Source organism: Solea senegalensis, linkage group LG19 (genome assembly GCF_019176455.1).
Source record: "Solea senegalensis isolate Sse05_10M linkage group LG19, IFAPA_SoseM_1, whole genome shotgun sequence".
Taxonomy (NCBI): Eukaryota; Metazoa; Chordata; class Actinopteri; order Pleuronectiformes; family Soleidae; genus Solea; species Solea senegalensis.
Genome location: NC_058038.1, coordinates 15015333 through 15036798, shown reverse-complemented (window position 1 = coordinate 15036798; position 21466 = coordinate 15015333). Strand labels below are relative to the sequence as shown.

General features: G+C 40.0%; 2 protein-coding genes, 1 long non-coding RNA gene and 2 other non-coding genes across 6 annotated transcripts; 3 read left to right on the top strand and 2 right to left on the bottom strand.

Moving 5' to 3' along the window:
- The first annotated feature begins 405 nt into the window (after positions 1-405).
- On the top strand, positions 406-2002 carry LOC122785160. Its single transcript, XR_006362265.1, has 5 exons — positions 406-681; positions 880-942; positions 1119-1178; positions 1373-1431; positions 1617-2002. It is a non-coding gene; the product is annotated as an uncharacterized LOC122785160 (long non-coding RNA).
- On the top strand, positions 1221-1295 carry LOC122785932. The gene has a single exon (XR_006362373.1). It is a non-coding gene; the product is annotated as a small nucleolar RNA SNORD49 (small nucleolar RNA).
- LOC122785931 lies at positions 1464-1532 on the top strand. The gene has a single exon (XR_006362372.1). It is a non-coding gene; the product is annotated as a small nucleolar RNA R38 (small nucleolar RNA).
- LOC122785159 (fas-binding factor 1 homolog) lies at positions 1811-16012 on the bottom strand. 2 transcript variants are annotated; one of them, XM_044050824.1, is made up of 32 exons: positions 15839-16012; positions 15245-15333; positions 10961-12954; positions 10719-10749; positions 10025-10072; positions 9891-9936; positions 9743-9812; positions 9322-9372; positions 9076-9211; positions 8870-8950; positions 8469-8609; positions 8253-8385; positions 7832-7986; positions 7669-7756; positions 7121-7573; positions 6962-7021; positions 6834-6883; positions 6196-6236; positions 6062-6109; positions 5847-5978; positions 5666-5766; positions 5130-5336; positions 4737-4844; positions 4341-4480; positions 4096-4214; positions 3717-3839; positions 3429-3605; positions 3072-3248; positions 2849-2986; positions 2672-2771; positions 2454-2575; positions 1811-1918 (listed from the first exon to the last, which is right to left on the bottom strand). In XM_044050824.1, the coding sequence occupies exons 3-32, from the start codon at positions 10961-10963 to the stop codon at positions 1811-1813; spliced, it is 3387 nt and encodes a 1128-aa protein (XP_043906759.1). In that variant the 5' UTR covers positions 10964-12954; positions 15245-15333; positions 15839-16012. The 2 variants fall into 2 exon arrangements, with proteins under 2 accessions (XP_043906759.1, XP_043906760.1); XM_044050825.1 differs by having other exon boundaries at positions 8478-8609.
- Positions 16013-16922: 910 nt separating this feature from the next.
- On the bottom strand, positions 16923-21466 carry LOC122784815 (cytoglobin-1-like). The gene is made up of 4 exons (XM_044050172.1): positions 21345-21466; positions 21118-21254; positions 18132-18363; positions 16923-17309 (listed from the first exon to the last, which is right to left on the bottom strand). The coding sequence occupies exons 2-4, from the start codon at positions 21252-21254 to the stop codon at positions 17145-17147; spliced, it is 534 nt and encodes a 177-aa protein (XP_043906107.1). The 5' UTR covers positions 21345-21466; the 3' UTR covers positions 16923-17144.

Below are 21466 nucleotides of genomic sequence, written 5' to 3'. Positions count from 1 at the left end.
CGAGCAGTTGGTAAACCAGATAAACCAGATATATATGTATATATATATATATATATGTATATATATGTGTACATATGTATGTGTGTGTATATATATATATATGTGTATATATATATATATATATATATGTGTGTGTGTATATATACATACATATATATATATATATATATATATACATATATATGTGTGTATATATATATATTCTTTATTACAATATATAAACTGACAATGCATAATAAAAATACAAAAAGTTATAAAAATGTACACAGGAAATAACTTAATTATAATGTACATTCTGTTATGCATTTATTTTTCATACAGAACATTTCACGTTGTACTTTACTACGCCCACAGAGGAATCACGTGGTACGTGACGTTTCCAACATATAAAACCACTTCACGCGAGATATTCCGTCCTCTTTAACTTTTTCAGGTTGTGTTCGGAGGTGGCGGACTGCTCGACTCAGAATTAGACTCCGTCACCATGCCGTTTTCTTTCGCTGTGAAGCGTTTAGGTGTCACGGTGCAGTCTGCTCTACGCAAACCGCCGTGAATAAGCAATCATGTGCTAAAAGCTTGATTTTTGAAGGTCTGGAAGCGGCGTAGCATGATTTATGCTAGGTGGCTAGCCGTTAGCCACAAGTGAGCCTGGCGAACACGTGCAAGGAGAGCAAACTGGATGTAAGTTTATGACTTTATTACTGAGCTCAATATGTGTTAAACCAAACAAATGCATGCAGTAAATGTAGTGTAACGTTGAATAAGATGCCTGCATATTTACGTGTGTTGCGTTGTTTAATACACAAGAGCGACGGACATGTGCTACTCGATGCTAATGTCCACGATTGACTCGGCTAATGTGACTGAATCTCTTCTCAGGCCACAGACAGCAGTGGACGATGTGGATTGAACAAGGATCTTCACAGTTCATTTTACTTAAAGGTAAATTATGACGCAATTGCTTCTTTTCCCGTCATTTTGCAGTGCAAATGATGAAACATGTTATCCCTGTCTGAATAAATAAGAGTGGAAACCAATGGTATCTGACCTGCTGCAGGCTAGTGCGCTTATCCAATTGCTGCAGATGAATTGTCATTAATGAAATGTGTTTTTCACAGATGGATGATCCTGATGTTTCACTCCACACTGACTATGCAGGAAGAAGTGAAGGTGAAAAGGTTTGTACTGCACTGATTATCATGATCTGCACGTGCCACAGACTCAGTGATGAAAACTGCTGCATAGGAAGTGCCGTCTGATGCGATAACTGACGATGGTTTAAAGCTTTTCTGAGACTGTAGAACCTTATTAATAATGATAAGTTTTGATGTCTGTTCTGAGCACTTACTGATGGTTAAACTTCCCCTTACAGGTGTAACTACAGCAAAGTGAGGACAGAAGTCCAATGGATGCACAGATGACCGAAACCAGGTAAATTGTGCAAGTATTACTCATAATTAACGTCAAGCCACTGATGATACAAGTTATCCCTGTCTGAACTCAGTGTGGAGTCATGGTAACCTGAGGCTTGTTAGATGTAGGATTGAGAACAAATTGTTTTAAGGTGTTCCGTGTCAAAATTCTAATTACCCAGTTTGCTTTTTTGTAATTTTCAGGTGTAATCGGTAGGGACATGGAAACGCACCACCCTTGTGACTGACCCAGAAGTCTGGAAGAAACCATTCATTGCTGTAGATCTGCTTAAGTGAAAATCAAAAATGATACTGTTTTAAAAATTGTTTATTAAAAAAGTGAAAAATTCTAGTAAAATGGCACATTTAAGTATTCATATTGGAAGTAACAAGTATCCTCATGGGGAGTGTCCAGCACGCATCGACCAATCTGTGTTGAAAGATCTATAGGATTTCCTTTTCAGATTTTCTAGATATATCTGCTCCTCTTGGAGGTATTCACGATCCTGTGGGCGAGAGAAAAACATTGTATGTGTTGTGAATGAGCCAATGGTGGAACAACTCATTTCCAATAAAGACAAATGAAGTAACCTCAATGTTTAATGTCTTGTATGTGCTGTTGATACTCATTAATTAATTGCAGTGATTATATTTAAATTTTTCCATTTAGGACTCAATCTTTAAACATGGCACACAGTAGCTATGTCTCAATTCAGCAGGCTGGGCTGTCAACTGAACAATTGGAGTTTGGGCTGTGTGAAATGAGACTTAAATCTTTCAATTCCATAAGCAAAGGTGCCTAACCTGGTCTAGGATTTGAGCAAAACTGAAAATGATTAAATAGTTTAACAACATTGTTGTAAGTCAACTATTTATCACACCAGATAATGTTTATCAGTTAAAATAAATGTTCTTAATGCACAAATGTAGATTTTCCAGAATTAAACCTTTTTAAATAATGGGAAGTACAAGTTGAAATTGATGTCAACATTAAATGATTAAACAGCTTCACTCATTAGCAGTTGTAATATATGTGCTTACCTTTTCTGCAGTGTACTTCCACAGAGCCAGACTGGCCTGAAGTGTCATGGACTGAGTATTGGTAAATGAAGTGGGAGGAATGTTTTGGGTTGACGTTAGCTCAGGGATAGGTGACACAGAATCTATGAATTAAAAGAGATCACTGGCTGTTACACTCTCCATTGATGGTTTTGCACTTCAAAGTACTATGTGTTTGTATTGAAGAAGTCAACATTTACCTGGTAAAATGGGTGGAATGATTTGTGGTAAAAAGGTGATGGGAGCATCCTGTCTTACACTTCCTGTTTCCCGCTTCAGATGATGTAACTGCATTCGCTCCTGTATGAAAAAAAAAAAGCATTTAGATAGTTCTACTCAGTTGCTGTGCAGTCTTGTTCCTATTGCCCAACACACACCTTAAGGTTTCGTTGTTCCTGCTGCCTCATCCTGTCTGTTTGAAAATGGATATTCCTGAGCCGTGCCTCATGTTCTTCCTCCACACGTTTTGCGTCTTTCAGCGCTTGTTCTCCTTCTTCATACTTCTCTGCAGCGAGCTGCAAAACACATAACATGGTCAAAGGCCAAACGGCAAATGTTTTACTCCACGACTTTTCACCAGTCTGTGTTGTGTGAACTCACTTTACTGAATGCCTCCACCTCCTGGGCTCGTGTTTGCAGTCTCAGAGCTGTGCTGCCTATTCTTTCTTTCTCTCTGTCAAGTTCTTCTCTTAACCGCTCCAAAGTTTCTCGCTCCAGAGTCAGATTCATCTCTTTCTGCTTTACCTCTGCTGTTCGAAGCTTAAGGTCAGCTTGTTCCTACAACACAAATACACATTTTATATATGACAACATTCAGGATTATCAGTCACATTGTTCAAATCTACCCTCAACTGAAAAAATGTGATATAAGTCAATCTGACCATGGCCTCAGGTGATGTAAATTGTTGGATTTTAATAGAATTAAAGCGAAGCATATAGAAGCTTTGCGAAGCTCACCTGTGCCAGGCTGATGATGGAGCCTTCTCTCTTCTCCAAGAGGCTGCCAACCTCTCGCTCAGCCCGCTCATGTCTCTGCTTCTCTGTGGCATGGAAGTGTGCCCAATCAGCTGCCAGCTTTCTCCTTTCCTCTGCACAATGCTGCATCACTGACTTCTGCTCCTCGAGTAAAGCGCTCTAATGAAAACAGCATCAAGGAGCAGAGGTAATGTGGAGAGGCATGGCAGTATTAGTCTGGTGTTTCAATCTGCTATATGTAACTGATGTGCGATGTTTGTCACCCTTTACCTTTGCTCTTTCTAGCTCCTCCCTCTCCATGTTGATCTGCATGCTCAGGGAACGTCGCTCTTCTTCCAGGCCTCTGTGGGTAGATTCCGCCTTGGCCTGCTCTGCTGTCATCTTCCAGCGCTCCTGAGGCGCACAAAGAGAAAGTGACATCTTAAAACTGTAGTGTGTGACTTTTAAATTCAAATTCAACCATTCAAAGTAGTTCACACAATGCTAATTAAGCTCCATGTAATTGTCTCTTTACCTGCAAACAGGTTGGAGTATGACTGAGAACAGATACATTCTCACAAAGGTTTCAGAAGTAAGGACTCTTCATACAAATGTTATAACAATATATATATATCTATATATGTTTTTAAATATCTGTCTTGACCCTGACCTTCTCGAGTTGTCTCTGCTGCTCATTGAGCTGTGTGTCCATCCTAGAAATGATTTCCTTGAGGTAGGTCCTCTCCTCTGCCATGGTTTTCTGCTGCTGGGCCAGTCGCTCCTGCATTACTGGAAAGTACGTTTAAAGAATGACTTTAACCCACTTGCAGTTTGATACAACTATAGCCCTAAGATAATTTGTGTCCTGACCTATTTGTAAAAGTGTGTGCATGTGTGTGTGTGTGTGTCAGGTACTTCGCAGCTGCTCGTCTCTGTGCCGTGCCCCCTGCTCCAGGCCATGGGTGGTGTGTTCATGTGTGCTCTCCACCCGAGAAGAAAGCTCTCCCAGCCGAGAGGAAAACTGCTCCATCTGCTCAATCACCACTGTAAGAGACCTGGACAAACACATTGGAAAATCATGAATAGTAAAATGTAACAAAGATCAGAAAAAATTAGGTAACAATGAATCAATTAGTAATTGACGACCAAATCAATTTACCCCTTCGTCGTTTTTTCTTGTTGGTTTCAGCTTGGTTGGTTTATTTGCTTCTCTATGACACTAAACTTAATATTTTTGGTTTGTGGACAAAAAGCGACAATGATGTACGTTGTCTTACGTTGACAACAACTGTCCCTTTGACCATGACTCACCTGGTCTGAGATGTTGCGCTTGTCACTGCATCAATCTCCTCGGCTTTCAACTTCTTCAGTCTCTGGAGCTGGTCCTCGTGGTCTTTCTTCATCTCTGAAATAGATTTTCTTTTTGGCAACAGAGGATAAATATGTTTAACCCTTTGGTTACACATTTGTCATAAAATAAACAGTGACATGATCATTTTGGGGTTTAGTGATTTATTTGAATATTTAAGCAGGCTAGATACTGCTCATTGAGGATATCAATAATAATCCAGTAAACATTCCTCTCAAATTGGAGCCCTGAAATTCAGACGCATTAAAGCACATCTAATTACTGCAAATTTTCTGTTTGATTTGTCTGGTCTTTATTCTTTGCTTTTGCAAGAAAAAAAGATCTCTCAAGTTTACCTCTGGAGATCTCGGAGTCTCTCCACCTCACGGTCTCTCTCCTGTTGGGCCAGGGCCAGTTTGCGATGATACTGAGCCTGCAGCTCTGAGCGTTCCTGCTCAGCAGCTTGTGTAACTGTGGCAAGGCGCTCCATAAGGTCTTCATAGTCCTGCCGCGCTCGGGTCTCCCTCTGAGCTGCTGATTCCTCGAGCAACTTCGCACGAGTCCTGGATGTGTGGAGGAACATTTGCAGTATGTGTTAATCATAAAGACAAGACATAAGCCACTCTCACTGCCCACTTTATTAGATACACCTGTTAAACTGCATCGGAATGGGGAAGCGAGATGATTTAAATGACTTTGAACTCAGCCTGTTTGTTGCCTTTAACAAACTACATATCAACGGGTGCCACTGGGTGCCATTCCTGCCCCTTCTTAATTGTCCTGTCCTGATAAAGTGACCAGTGAGAGTATGTACAGTATGTTAAACATGTGCACAGATGTGGCATATTTGCACAACACATATACAAAGTGTGTGAGGCTAGGAATAATTTACTTGTGTGTGTTCTCCATTAGCTCCATATCCTGTTTATGCTGCTGCCGGACACTCTCTAGCATAATTTGGCTCTGGTCTCGCTCCAGCTGCAGCGTCCTCACCTGGACAGTAGAATTTGTACGTTTTAGGCCAAATACATCCAACTGCAGTGTTTGTTATCAACACATGAGCATCCACATACCTGCCCCTCCAGCTGGACGATGCGTACATGCAAAGCTTGATACTCTGCAGGTTGATGCTCCTTGTCTCTGGGTCTTTGCAGGACTCCTGCATCCACGACACCCCCAAGACCCAGCAACTGAGATTGCATCAACTGTAGGGAAAAGAAATAAGCAGGTCAAGAACAAACCGATGATGGGCCTGTTGTCATATTTCAAATCTCTTGTGGTTTCTTGCCTGCTGTTGTAGAAGCAGCTGCTGAAGACTATCACCTGGAAATGTCACCTATTCCAAAGATACACAAGTCATTAAGAAGGCCTCAAACAAATGTCTCAAATCATGACAACTTTGTGACAGAAAAGCATCAGTACCAGTTGCTGGACAGCAGCTGACGTGTTTTGCGGTGGAACTGCTGGACATAAGAAAAAGAAATATGATTAGTAATCATAGTTGAAGTCTTATCATTATAAGACTTCCCGGAAATTCATTGAAAACATGTCCCTAAGATTACCAACACTCATTTGTGGGCTCTGGAATGTCCCTGGACCCCTTACTGGACTGGGGCAGGCTAATGCTATGAGCACAAACGGGCAAGGGACCAGAATCTGAGGGATGACACAAACTTAGAATTTGTACAAAATCTAATTTAGCTTGCAAATTTGTTGGTGAGGTGGACGTATAGATGGAGTGAGACTGGATGGTGGGTATACAGTCAATAAATAGGGGAGGAGATTGCGTTGTAAGAGAGGAATGGCATCTGTAAGGGGGAGGAATACATGATTTTAAATAATGCAAGTTCAGGATTGATTAGGATTGTGAGCACGCTGTACAAAAACGTCATGAATAAACAACAATGAGAAAGGGTTTCAATAGAATACTGTATGTACAGAGGTGTCCAGGACACACATGACTGAGAAAAACATGGATGTTTTGTAATTTGAATTCATACATTTTTAATATAATTATGTGGTAGCTATTTTGGTGAATGGGTGTGCGACTGTGTGAGTACCTTGCTCAGTCTTTTGAGCTGCAGAGCTGGGCCGTCCAAAAAAGGTGGTACTGCATGAAAGAAAAGGAGATTGATGGAAAAAAATGCACTTGCACTGATCAAGCTGATTTAAAGAATTAATGCATTACCTAGTTTCTTTAACAGATGCATCCTCTCTGCTGCTACCAACCTGTGCAGTGACTTGTTTACTGGAAACAAGAGCAGATTTTTATTCAGATAAACAAGTTAAATCTATCACTACCTTATATTGCATTGTATTATATTATATTGTGTGGCTTCCACATTACCTAGCAAATGACTCCTGATCCAATTCTTCTCCAAGACCTAAAGAATCATCCTGCTTGGACCATTTTGCCTCAGCATTTGAAGTTGACAGAGCCTTCTTCCTGCTCAATGCTCCTGATAACCAGTCATCCTCATTTCCTTCTTTCGTCTGGACTGTGGGGGCCTCGGATTTCTTTTGTTTTGCTGGCGCTGGTATCTCCCCTGCCATTTTCCCAGCAGAAGATGTGACATGATTACCAGTCAGGGAGGGCTTTCTCTCCAATAATGGAGAAGAGGGAGTCCTTGGAGACTCGGGTGAAGTCTTGATGTCTTTGTTGTCATCCTCTGGAAAGGTAATATCATCATTCGTCTTGAGGCCTAACCAGTCGGCTGAGCTGCGGTGTCGAGCTGGAGCGGTGGGAGTAGGTTTTGTTTTCTTCTCCAGGGCAGAGGAACTGATATCCTCTGTTGAAAATCTGATAATCATAAGTAAAGACAAAAATGTCTCCTGTCATACATATGTGCATATTTGGTGTTGAGATACAAGCTTGGACTTAACACAAACACACACCTAACAGACTGTCTGCGACGTCCTTCAGGGGTGGATCCCAAGGTGGGCTGATATGATCCAAATGTGAGATCATCTTCTATAGGTGGTTCTGATAAATGTGAGCCAACATAGTTTAGATTATTTCATGCTTTTGGTATTTGCTTGGACTCTGGATCTCTATTACCTTTGCCACTGGTGGTCTTCTCCTGCTGCTGCTTCTCTTGAGACAGAAGCAGCTCCTTCTTTTCACCCGTGGGTGGTCGCTCCAGAAGACGGGGTGAAGTCCTACTCTCCAGAATCTCGTCCAGTCTAGTGCGAGCTCTCTGAGGAGGTTCACTCCTGAGATCAAACACATGACGGACACAGAGAAAGGCATTAAAGAATACTGTATGTAATGATACAAAGCAAGGGAAGAGACGCAGTCATCTTTACAAAAACAAGAAACATGAAGAATAAAACAAATCACATGAGAAAGAACAAGATCAAGTTCTTTTTGTTGCACCCAAAGCACTGAGGCAGTAATTATTTATGATGTAAGCACTACAAATAGGTACAACAACGAAAAGAGTGAGGCAGTAAAAGTGCAAATAAAGCTCTTCCTGTACCTTTCCTTGCTGGGCCAAAGCAGAGTCTGTTTTTTCTTGGGATTGCTTTTATCATTGTCAAATCCGAGTGCCTCCATCAGGTCATCCTCATCATCATCAAATGTGAGATCACTTGGTTTCTTGGCTGCTTTAGCTGACAAACAATGAATAAACACACATATTCACTATTGTTAGTTACACAGAAGAATGAAAAGCAAAAGGACTTTCGCTGCTCACAAGATTTACTCTTGGAGACCGGAGATGTTGGACGAAGTTGCACTGATTCAGGTTCAGGTTCGGACTGCTGCACGCCAGCTTTCGACTTGGTTTCATCTGGAAGCAAGTCCTCGAGTAGGTCAGCAAGGGGGTCATCAAGATCTGCACAGGAAATGAGATGCTTAATGGGTTTCATAGTGTTTATGGACATTAAAATATTAGAAAGACATTATAATAAGGAACAGTGAGTTCAACAAAGGCTGTTACAGTTGGCAGAATATTGTATTAATAATGTGCTAATTAATGTAGCAGTTTAGGAAAAACAAAGTGAAACTCTCAGTAAACGACAGTTTGGCTGAGCAGTGTTTTTTTTTGTTTTTTTTGTACAAAGCTCCTGTTAGAGATAGGAGACAGTCGCTCACCAGAGAAGTTGATCTTCCTGTAGTTGGACACTGAAGTCGAAGGTGCAGAGTTTGGCTTCTTCCTCCCAGTGATTGATTCATCTGTGTTAAGTGGGGGAGACACTGCTCTGTCTGATTGTTGCATTTAATGTAACTTTAAAGCTGGTAATAGTTTGACACAAACGATGAGAACATAATTTATGCAGGAACACTCCGTTACGAATTACCTCCTCCCTCTGGTTTTACATTGTCCTCCAATGAGTCTTTCTTTGATGCACCATGACCAAATGGCTTAGTTTGCGCAGGCGCTGAACTGGGCTTTTTCTTTGATGGAAAGAGGTCAGCATCCATATCGTCCATGTCCTTTAAGAGGATAGACAGGAAAGATAAGAAAGTGGACCTGTAACAAAGTATAGAAAAACAACAACAAACAAAAAAATGAACTTTGCCCTGCATCATTTATTATAACCTACCTTCATGTCCTTCAGTATGTCATTGGGATCTGCTGCTGAGACATCTGAGTCCTGAGACAGAGTTGAAAGAAAGAACAAGACAAGTGAAAGTAAAAATGGGAAAAGAATATCTTTTCACATCTCTGTCCAAATACATACATATCACTGTTATTATTAGTATGATCATAACAAACCTTTTCCTAATCTCTCTCACATTTCCTTCTACCTCTCCCCTCATAACAAATAGTTGAGGCAGATTGCCGCCCACCTTGAGACTTGTTCTGCTCGAGGTTCCTGTCAAAAAGCTTTTTTCCTACTATTGCCAAGTGCATGGAAGTGGTTGTCTTTCTCGCTGAAATATTACAAGGTCTCAACCTGATAATGTAAATTCTCTTAGAGAGAATGTATGTTGCGAAAATACAAATTGAAGTCAATGAAATACCTCAATGTCACCACCATCCTTCTTTGCCTCCTCTGCCAGCAAACTGTAGATGTTATCAGTGGCAGTGGAGCTGGAGAAAAAAACGTACATCTAACTTGTAGACAAAAAGAGTAAAGAAATATGATCTGTAATAATAACTCCAGCTTACCGATTTAAGGGCCCGTCTCGAGAGGCTTTCCCCCTCACAGGATGTTCTGTTGAGAGAAAATAAATAATACATGGAGCTTTACAGTGATAATCCCATACTAACAGTGTTAATACTGCAGAAGTATGTTCACTTACTTTTATCATCAAATAAGCTGTCAAGGAGATCGTCATCTCCGAATGAACCTTGGGATAGTCATAAAGTCACAACTTAAACATAAAGACTAGTCTGTAACTGTGTTATAATTTAGGTGACTTGTTTTCATATACATGTTACAATGACACAATGACACAGAAGCAAAGTGTACGTGTGTGAGATACTATACGACCCATGACTGGATTATTTTTTAGTTATGCATATTATCTCGGAAAAAAGTCCAATATCGTGTATCCGTAGTATTTTTGCTGTTTTTTATTCAAGTATTGTCAAATTAAATAGAGACCGCCTACAAATGATTTTGTGGTTCAGTCACACAAACAATATTAGTCACCATCAGTTACACACAGATGCTACATTCTTGTTGATTTATTCTCTGTTATTCTTTATTAGTTGAATTACTACTGTGCTTATCCTGTTTGGTCATTGATTGTATTATTTTTTCTCTGTGACTGTTAGCTCTGTACTAATATCTATCTGCTGAGTGGGTTTAAGTGAAAATCTGGGGGGCATGATGTACAGATTTTATACTCTACGGAGACACAGTTTTCGATTTTACTTGAACTGAAAGCTTTATTGTCATTGCACCAAATTGTGCATATCCATCCAGTTCACATATATTTCATGACTATTTAGAACACATTTAACACAGGGAGCAAAACTGGAGTAACTTACTTTTTGATGATTTACCTTTGGGCCTTGTAGCCTGTGAATTACAGCGACAGGCTGTGGGTTATTTTAGGAATATAACAGATCAGCACAGATCAACAAAGCACTTGCTTCCACACAAAATGGTTGCAAACTTGCTTTAGATTTTTAATAATCTTTCTCACCCCAATACATATTAGACACATAGATACATATTAGTTAAATACAGATAAAACAGTGTTGATGACAGTGGCTCTGGTGTAACTTACCATATTGAATCTGCAACTAGCTAGCTAATGCTAGCTAAATCTGATTAGGCGTCTCCTGTCTCCATTGGTAACCACGCTGTTACTCCTGCGAGCCTTCATGAGAGGAACGCCAGATACGACCTTTGTTAATGAATGTGTCTCAACACAACTGATGTGTGGTGCGTTTTTTAGTCATTAGCCACGATTAGCACTTTAAAATTGGACAAGTGACAAATAAAATGAATCACACCATGCACGCCACATACATTAAAGGCTGCACATGAGTCATAACGCACATTTAAGCTATTAACGCACCCAACACGTACACCACGAGTAGCATTAAACATGTCAGAATATAAAATACATGCTAAAACTACACGTTTTTAGCTACAGTAGCAACATCACAACAGCACCAGCCGACCAAATTTACATTTCCTGGTCATGCTTCGTGGTGCATTGTGGGTAGAGTAGTTTTTCTTTAGCACGTAAGCAAAAACGGTTTCAGCAAAGGATTTAAAAAGGTGTCACGTGTTGTAATGGGTTAAAAATAACATTGAGTTACGCAGACGTTTTATGTCGTTCTGTATGTCGTTTGTGAAACCGAACCAAATCGACTCACCACCAGGTGGCGTCAAAGTTCAGAGAAACAGTCAAAGCAAATCAGCAACTGCAAAATTGAAGAGCTGAATAATTTATCCTCTGAAGCCCATGAGTAATTCAGTAAGGTCTGAGCCTGATGCTACACTTTTAATTAGCACAATGATAACAAGGAAACTCATCCTCAAATACAGGTTCTGGTGATGTTTCCTCTTCTCTTCCCTTAAGAGGTGGGATTACATAAAATCCTCACATGAATTTTCTCCCCATTTATCACTGTGTCCTCACAAAGATTTGCTGCCTATGTCTGACAAGGAGAGCAAGCGTGGAATCTCCATTTAAAGAATTTGACCTGTACATACATGCATGTTTTTAATTCCCTTTCTCTGAACTGGTGCAGAACTCAGACGCTGTCACGAAAGGCTGTGCAGAAGCACACATTGAAAAATTAATCTGTTGATCTGATTCAAAGTGTAAACTTTCATGCATGTGATGATTTGTACCAACTCAGGGATTAAAAAGAAAGAAAGAAAGAAAAGGCGTTTGCATGTCTCATTTCAGTCAGACGTAAACGTCGTATCACATGACAAAGACAGATAATTCCATTAAAAAGGGTGATTCATTTTATGTTTTCTCAAAAACAGGTGTGATGCAAAACACCTAACAGCAGTTCAAGATCCTACATAGAAGTATTGTATTTACTTCCAAGTGAGCTGATATGTTGGGGGCAGATAACAACACATTTGTGGTGAAAAATACATGTTTTTCTGCTGTTATTGTAATACAATAATGTTCATCTGACTTGTTCATTCATTAGTACATTTATTAATGTTTGTATCAATGAATAATCAGAATACTCATACTGTGCATGAATGAAGGAAGTTCTGTATTACATTTGAAGACTTGGTTATGCATTTCACTGCTTTTTTATGCATTTGGTCAATAACCTTCCCCTCTGAGGACAATAACACATGAAAACATATGACAAGATACCCTACATCAATTCAAAACATTTGTCAATTTAAGAAAAACATACCAACAAAACAAAAAAATAGCTTTTTTAAAAAAAAAAAAAAAAAGAGGAGGCACAGAACATGCAGTTCACAATATGGTTCTTAAGCAATGACAATATAGCTTAAGTAGTAAACTCAAAACAGTTAGTGCTGTGTCATCATGATGATCACCCAAGCTGGAATTTGCCAACCAAGTATGTTTGTTTAGTTTGCTTGTTCCAGCAGTGAGAGCATCTGTGGGGCCTCACTGTTTTTCTGGCCCACTTTTTTTCACCTCTGGTGTAAGAGTCTTGACTTAAGCTGCTTAAGTGCACATGAATCAATATCAGATCAATGAGAAAACACAACAAAACTATGTCGGGAAATCTCTCCTTTCATGTCCACGGAAGTAAATCTCTTCGGCAACTGAAAAAAAAGGGACAGAAAACACAGTTCTAGATGTTTAAGTTTGCCAGTGAATACACATTTATTTATCCATTTATTGAGGTAAGACACTTCACCTGGCCCACTTAGGTCTATGTCACATATTGCACGCACAGCAGAAGAGGAATGAGACCTGACATGCAACATGAGTCAGCCAAACATGCCATACAAGTCTTCAGGTCACAATAGAAAGGTTTGGCATCATTGTGCCGCATGAGATTTCCACATAGTGACAGGGAACAGCAGCTCATTAAGTGTCTTTAATTAAGATCTTTCACAAAAGCATTAAATGGTGTGGTTGTTGGGGAGTAATGTATTTATAATAACCCTCTAAAGAGCTGATGGATTGTTGCTCTGCCTCTGAATCATTTAGTATTAACAGTGTAGCAGGGAGTACTTAAAAGCTAAATGTGGGCCAGGCATAGCTCTTTTATGCATCTGTGCCTCTGTAACATGCTCTACTTTCTCCCCTTGTCTGGAGCCCCTTCTGTAGCCCCATCCCACCAACACAAACACACACACACATACACAGGTTTCCGTGACTTCAGAGGACATTGCATTGACATTCATTGCATTTATTTCCTGGAGACTAAGAATCTAACCTTAGCCATATTTACTACTGGCCTAATCCTAACCTTGACCCTAACATCAGCCTAACTTTAAAACATGTCTTCGCCTTAAAATGTAGTAATGGGGATTTGATTTTTGTCCCCATAAGGAAGACAAGTCCCCATAATGTGACTGTGTGAACAGATGTAGGTCCCCACAACATAAGGAATACCAGGTACATGCACGCACACACACACACACATGTTTGCAAAGCTATTCTTCTTGGGACACTGCAGTGACTTCTATTATTTCGGACAGCGTTATTAAGAACGCTATCCTTAACCTTTACCATAGCCAGTTAATGTCTAACCTCAAAAATGAGATTCTACCTCATTAGGACCAGGTTTTATGGGCTACTGGTCCTGACAAGGTAATTTTTTATGCCAGAAAAATGTCCTAAAGACACATTTATGCACAACTGTAAATGTGTCGTGTCTGTTTGACTTCTGAAATGCTTATGTGCAGTTTTACACTGCGGTGCAATTCAATTATGCATGCTTTATTATTGTAGAGACAGGTTGGAAGAATTATGCATTGACCCAAATATCCACTGAAGGGCTGTAAAAGGAAGTGTTAGCAATGAATATGCATTGTTCAAGGTAAAATATATGGTCAGAGAACACCTTTTTTAATTTTTTAACACAGTTATCTGCATCTTTACGTGTCTGAGGAAATTACCCTGAGATTAATCGTGAATTTAGCTCAACAGTTTACTGTTTTTTTTAGTGAGATGTTGTCAGATTTTCAGATTTTATGTAATATTAGAATCATTTCCTGAAACTTTCTCATGGAAATACTGCATACGTTTGTAGCAAATTTAAAGAAAGCACAAAGCCTTGACTGATGGATTAGTGGTAGAGCAAGTTGTCTTTTAACTTAGAAGGTTGAAGGTAATTTCCTTCGGCTGCATTAGTCTCCATGCTGATGTGTCCCCGGGCAAGACACTTATAATGTTGAAAAGTGTGTTGTGCTGTGTGAGTGAACGGGAGAATGACAAAACTATTTTGTAAAGTCATCAAGCCTGGGAAAGCACTACATACGCACATATATTTACGTAAATACACACCATTAACAATTTCAATTATTTTGAGTTTTCAAACTGTTGTTTAATTCTTGAAGAACGTCCTTTAAAGTGCCACTTCACCCCAAAAAATTAAAAAAATATATATATTTTTTTTTAAATACTCATTTCCAGAGATAAATGTGTTATTTGATCATCAGACAGTGGATCTGAGATACACGTCTTGTTCCCACAATAACAGAGGATGTTGGGATTGAACAAAATAATTAAGATTGACAAAAAGTCACCACCTTCAAAGAAAATAAAAGCCCTACCCTAGTGTTATTCTGGCCTCATCTAAATCCAAAATCTAAATCTAAATCTAAATCTAAATCTTATACTTATACTTATACTATTAATCCCCTGAGGGAAATTATTTCTCTGCATTTGACCCATCCTAGAAATAGGAGCAGTGGGCTGCCACACTGAGTTTAGCGCCTGGGGAGCAATGGGGGTTGGGTATCTTGCTCAGGGGTACTGCAGCCCATTTGATCTGGTCTGCCCCAAGGAGACAGACAGAATCTCTTGAGTAACTTCCTCAGGGCTGTTTTTTTTCTTTTGTTTTTTCACTTGACCCAACTTGAATTGTTAGTGTCTTCTTACCAAGTCATGCTCACTGTTGCTGTTTCGGGATTTCTGCCACTCCTCCATTGTTCATGTTTGGCATGGCTGTCTCAGTCGTCTCTTTCTGACTGTGACAGACAATACACAGCATTTTACTGAAGTACTGAATCCTACATATTTTATCAACACAGTCCTGGTCATGATCAATAAATCTCAATTTGCTTTAAACAGTTTAGTGAAGAAAAACAAGAAGGTTTTTCTGTATATTGGCTAATAATTGCGTGCTGTTGCCACGCTCCGTGGTGCTCCACACGGTACTGTTTGTCATTGCTGTGTGAATGGAATGGGCCGGGGAAGTGCTGAGAACATTGCACTTTGAGTCAATTAGCAGACTTGAACTGAAGAGCCTTGATGTTTGCCCCTTGCTTCATCACTCCATTAAAAAAGATGGAATACTCTGTTGTCATGTAGCAAACTGCACTCACTCCACAAACTGTTGCTCAAGGCCAACCTTCAACTAATCAAAGAAGTGATTTCAAATATTTACTGCATATTTACATGTGTGCGCGCAGATTTATGAGCACTCTTTATTCATTATTAATTACTTTACTTTAAAATGACAAAAATACTCACGGTTGGACTTTGTTGGAGAACATCTGCCGCAGGATGAGTGCAACACTGGTTAGGACCATCATAGTGGTACACATGGTCCTACACCAGGGATCTCCTGCCTTGGTGCTCCTGGTGGGTCACTTCACTGACACTTTTCCTCCCATTGACAGGCTTGAATGGTAGATTGTGGTAAAATAATCTGACTATTCTTGTCCTTCCCCTTGGCTCCCACCTCTGATTGAGGAGATTAGCTGGGAGGATTAACGAGGATCAAGGAGGGGGGCTGGAGCTCACTGGCAGGACTAGGAGATAAACAAAGCCTGCTGTGTGTGTGTTGTTTTTTTCTGAAGGCAAACCACTCCACCACTATAAAATTGACGCAGAACTGCGAGTAAATCTGGATGATGTCTTTTTTCTGGAGAAAATGTGAAGACTTTGTGAGAGGGCTTGCTAAAACTGGCTTTAAGTGGTATTCACAGCATGGGTTAACAGTAATACCAAACAAATTACCCTTTACAGTGTCGGAATAACACCAATTACTTTGAGAAATGCTGAATAATTGTGGTTGTAGTAATCACACGACTCCTTCTTAATATAGTAGGCCTGATAATGACATCCCTGCAGGCCAAGTACAGTGTTCTGACAATATATTATAAAAAAGAGAGCATATAATAGAATAGCTGAGGGTATAAATAGGGACTTTTAGCAGCAGTGCTGCTGACTCAAGCAGAGAATAAGGGAGCGACAGACCAAGCAAGAGAACGAAGAGGTCTAATTTTGTCAACACGTCCATTAGTTGACACTCATACAACACAACAAAAAAACATACAGCAATAACAGGCTTTGACTTTGGGTTTTTTTGCTCTTTTATTTCAAAATATTGTTTTCAGTACATATTTATACAGATACAAAGGAAAAATGTAAAAATGTCTCATAAGGTGGACACAGGTGGATACTTACTCCAAAGACAGCATCAGAAAATCAACACAATATGTAGAAAGAATTATATTTACGGTACATGGCAGTTTCTAAACAAATTCACGAGAAGGCACATCCAAGTCAAATGTGACCTCTTGTCCACCGTTGGGTTTATGTTTGTGTTTTCTTTCTCTTTCTCTTTCTCTCCCCCTCCATTCAACAGTTTGGTCCCTTGCAAGCTTATAACCTTTAAGAGTACTGTATATCCCACTATTATCACAGATGACATCAAACTGTATTCCCACATACAGTGAAGCGATTGCTCTTTTTTATTAGGCTCTGGCCAAATAAAAAATTAATTCTGATAGTCTCTCAGTGCACATGGTCCAATAAAGCCAGACCAAATGGTTCACCCGGTTGAAGTTGACAGTTTAGGCCAGCCCACCTCCTCATAGACCGTTTTGATCCTAGAGTAGACTGTAGCCAAGAGTTTGGTCCACGCAGCGCCCACCTCTGCCGTCACAACCTCTGGAAACACTTCTGCCAAGACTTCCAGTATCACGCCACTCAGGATCTGGGATGAGACACAAACAGCTTCAGTATTTAATGAGGACACTTTGAAGTTCCGGCCAAAAAGCAGTGTGTGTGCAAATTTAGCATTAGCAAATGTCTTGCCAATATTTCAATGAGAAGACTGATACCTCTCTCCTGTCTGCACCAGTGACTGTGACTGTGAAGTTTAACGAAATGACTGCACCTCTCGGTGTAGTGTTGTCTAACAGTGGACATGGACACTGCCATCTTGTGCCGATGACATCGCCTGGAGCTCAGATTCAGCTATTGGCCATGATTATAAAAACGATAATAATAATAATAATAATAAAAAAGCTGAACTTGCAACATTCATGTTTGTGTGACAGATGTTTCATCTCCCAGTTGTGGTGCTTCCCTCTTTTTCATTCCACTACAGAATCTGATATGATGACAAAACATTTATGTTTCAAAGTCATCTTTTTAGTATTAATGTTCCAGCGTGAGACATTTAAGAAGATGTATTGGCAGAAATGTAATTTCACGTTTGGGAGCTTAATGATGTTGAATGCTCTGGATAAACTCAACTGAGAGGAAAGGAAATGGCAGTGCAGATTAGAGAGTGGAGAGAGTTGTGAAAGAGTGTTTACATCATAGACTTATCACATCATATATAAAAATGGTCATAGCCTTGTGATGTGCCTGGTCTATTAAATTTCTTCTTGCAAAAACTTTCATGGTGCCAGTTTTACCAATTCTTACTAATTCATTCACACGAGAAACTTTGTTTGTAAAATCACAGACATTCCTTCCTCCAGAGCCAGTGTGCAGGCATGTGTTTGTCTTATTTCTTCACATAGTTTACCTTGAAGTACACAGGCTCCACCTTGTGTCGGAGAGCGTGGGCCTTGCCCACCTGCTGCAGCACTGAGGCCATCGTATCTGGGTTATCGAGGTTTTCCACCAGCGTGTTGATAGCGTTCATGACTCTGCGAGCGTGCCTCCTCAGCTGGGCACTCCGCTCCAGCTCCTCCGGCTCCTCGATTTGCTTGAACTGGCTGAAGAACTGCTTGGATGAGGGGAAGTTTACAAACAGCCTGTGAAGGAGGAGAGTTACAGTCAAAAGACAAGGATGAGAATGAGCAGCTGCAGCGAGGTTCCATTGATCTCATTGCCCTTCAGCCTTTACCAGCTCCATCCCTCAAAGCGATCCTGTTATTTCAGATACCATGAGTAAACAGAACTGTCCCGCATTTCCCTTTAAGTGTTTGCTTTAAACTACTATCTAGGATCTGTGTGGTGAGTGTTTTGTATATTTCTGAAGATAATTTAGAAAGAACTGTCTCTTATATAGATGTAGAAGTTAAAAACAACAGCAGCTTTTAAATGTGGAAATCCCTTATTATTTATCTTTGGCTTAGGAATTGATCAACGACAACCACGTTAAGCACCTGCATTACGTCTCCTATATAGATGTAGTTACTTGCACAAATTTCACTTTGAAGAAAAACTGTAAATCTTGCACCATCACATAAAATGTCCAACAGATGTTTCACCGAAAGGTCGTCTGGACTGTGATAGGGCCTGGGAGGAATTCTGTTTCATAACTGTATCAGCTTTGGATCTGATAAAGCAAATGATAGGTTGTTTAACTGGGTTTATTGTACAAGTTGGCCCAAGCCTATAGTAAAAACAAATGAATGGAGCAATGTGATTAATGGAAAATGACTAAAGAAACAGTGACAACAATAATAATATTAATAATGATAACATTTTTGCCAATTAATATTCTTTGTAACGAATAAAGCCGACGAGATGTGTAATCACATTTTATGAGGAACGTCTCCACCAAGGTGTTTGTTTTGTTTGTTATGTAATGTCATTGAAGACTCAGGAATCATCTTGTCCTGTGTCTCCTGTAAAGCCACAGAAATCAAACCTGTGTACGTGCATGGTGCCACGATGCCGAATAAAAGGTGAAATTTGATAATTATAGAGGGTGAGAAAAAAAAAAAGGTTTGACTGCTGAGTCACACTACAACGCTCACCTCTCCTTTTACTCTATGGCTTTGGCTGCAATTATGAATACTGCAAAGGCAGATAACATGCCATATTGCAGGTTCTATTTCCATTTCTCGAGTTTTACATGACTAACACTTTAGCTATTTTGAGAGCAGACAGAAACATCAAAGATGTTTTTTCTTGTTTTTTTCCCCCCACTTTGACCCTCAGTGGTATCTCAAGGAATTAGCAAACCGGACCCTTACAACTCAATGCCCCCCCTACACTCTGGGAAGAGGGCCAGAGCAACTGGTTGCTGGCTATGTAATGTCTCATCTCCCTCTGTTTCTGCAACAACAACAACAAAAAAAGAAAGTCATTGTTTCTAACTAGTTAAATGCCTGTAAAGGGAGGAGGATGTGAGGTTGTGTCTTACCCTTCCAGCACCGGGTTGAGGGCCTCTGCAAGTGCAAGCAAATTAATGAGGAAAAGAGCTGTTTACTCTTTCTCTCTTGTAATTGCATGACCTTGGGTTGCATATAAATAGCCTCATTAGTATTTTATTTTGTCACTAGATTCTTACTCCATTCTTATCTGTTGTCAAGATAAAAAGTGAATGTCAAAGTTCAGCAGAGTGACAGGACGCACTGTTGTAGCAAAAACAATCAGTCTTCATTCCTCAAATTCCTGAAGGTTGCGTGGTCTTTGTGAAGGAATGTGGAAACATAAAGTATGTGTAAATTTGAATTTAATTCGTTTTTGTAGCAAAATATTAATATTGGGAGGAACATGACCTGCTGCAGCTAAATCCTTTCATTTGGTAGCAACTCTGCATGTCTATGCTCTGTTTGTTTTTTTATCACCTTTGTATTCATGAAGGATTATAAAGGCAATGCTTTGTCATGCTGCTAATGTGGTTGACTGTCAACGCCTTCATTCAACCTTTCCCTAAATCTCTGCAGATGGTTGAGTGGCAGCAGTTTCTCTGCTTGGATTTCAGTGTAAACATTGACGTGAGACAACATCTGTGACTTATAACAACTGCAGGAATCCTGTGGCAAGCTCGCATGCTCGTCCTAATTGGATACAATAAACTGAAGAAGAACATTTGTGAGAAAGCGCAGACACTTAGTGGCGATTCTACAAACTCTGTCGTGCCTTTTTTTTCTCAGAAAAGAACGTTGATGTACATGTCTGACTGTGAGCGGTGGAGTCATGCTGCTGTACGTTGCCTGGGTCTTTATACAGGCATCCAAACACAGCATGCCCAGTGGAGGGAGCGCACTCATGTTTCATGAGGGATGTATTTGTGCTATGACGTTTATTCTTGGCCTTTCCTCTTTGATGAATAGAATCACAGAAACGAGGGTGAGGTAATGTATATATCCTATTTGAAACCCGTAAAGTCAACAAGATCATAACGGTTAAGCACTGACTGCACTTTAAAAGGGAGGATAACCCCACCTGACCTCTGTATTTCTGGAAAGTAAGTTTTGAGTGACAGAAAAGTATCACTTGGCCCACTGCACAGTACTACAACTGAGGAGGATGAACATGTAAATTTAACCTTATCAGGAGTGAACTAATTAAAGTTGCAGAGATAAGAAAAACACAGCGTTGTGTGACTCATTTTTTATTTATTTTTTTAACATAGATTAAGCAACAACAAGCTTCTACAGCTTGTTCTAAGTAAATACACAACTACATGAATATGAATAGTTGCTGGAATATATTGCACCTTTCACCTTTCACCTCTCATCCCCTATTCTTTTCTGTAACAATAAAATACTCTTGCTAGTACAGACAAATGTAAACATAAACCAGGAGAGCAAAAGACCTGAAAGAAATACCTGACGAGTATGGCCACACCAGCATCGTCACAGTGCTCGTAGACTTTTGACCAGGAATCCTGGATCATCAGCCTCTCCTTGTCATTCAAGGGACTTGGTTGCTCCAGGAGATCCACCTCTCCCTGCATCCTCTCCATCTGGGAACACAGTTGTGCAGAGCTGAGCATGTGCTAAAGACAGGGCTGAAAAGAGTCCTTCACCCTCCAAGACAAACACAATATTTCTACCTTTTCCTTTTCTTTCTTGCTGAAGAAAGCGAGAAAATCTGTTTGAGACTCTCTGCTCCACACCACTGGATCTCACTCAGCTGAGTGAGAGTGTCAGTGAAGAACAGGCTGAGAAAACACAA

Excerpts from the sequence above, each read along its gene's own strand:
- LOC122785159 (XM_044050824.1), bottom strand. Across the intron at positions 9,212-9,321 it reads ACATACTGAAGGACATGAAG|GACATGGACGATATGGATGC; the intron begins GTAGGTTATAAT and ends ATCCTCTTAAAG. Across the intron at positions 4,481-4,736 it reads AGCGCAACATCTCAGACCAG|GTCTCTTACAGTGGTGATTG; the intron begins GTGAGTCATGGT and ends GTGTTTGTCCAG.
- LOC122784815 (XM_044050172.1), bottom strand. The coding sequence starts at position 21,254 with ATGGAGAGGATGCAGGGAGAGGTGGATCTCCTGGAGCAACCAAGTCCC. Across the intron at positions 18,364-21,117 it reads GGTGTGGCCATACTCGTCAG|GCTGTTTGTAAACTTCCCCT; the intron begins GTATTTCTTTCA and ends CCTCCTTCACAG. Across the intron at positions 17,310-18,131 it reads TGGAGCCTGTGTACTTCAAG|ATCCTGAGTGGCGTGATACT; the intron begins GTAAACTATGTG and ends GTCTCATCCCAG.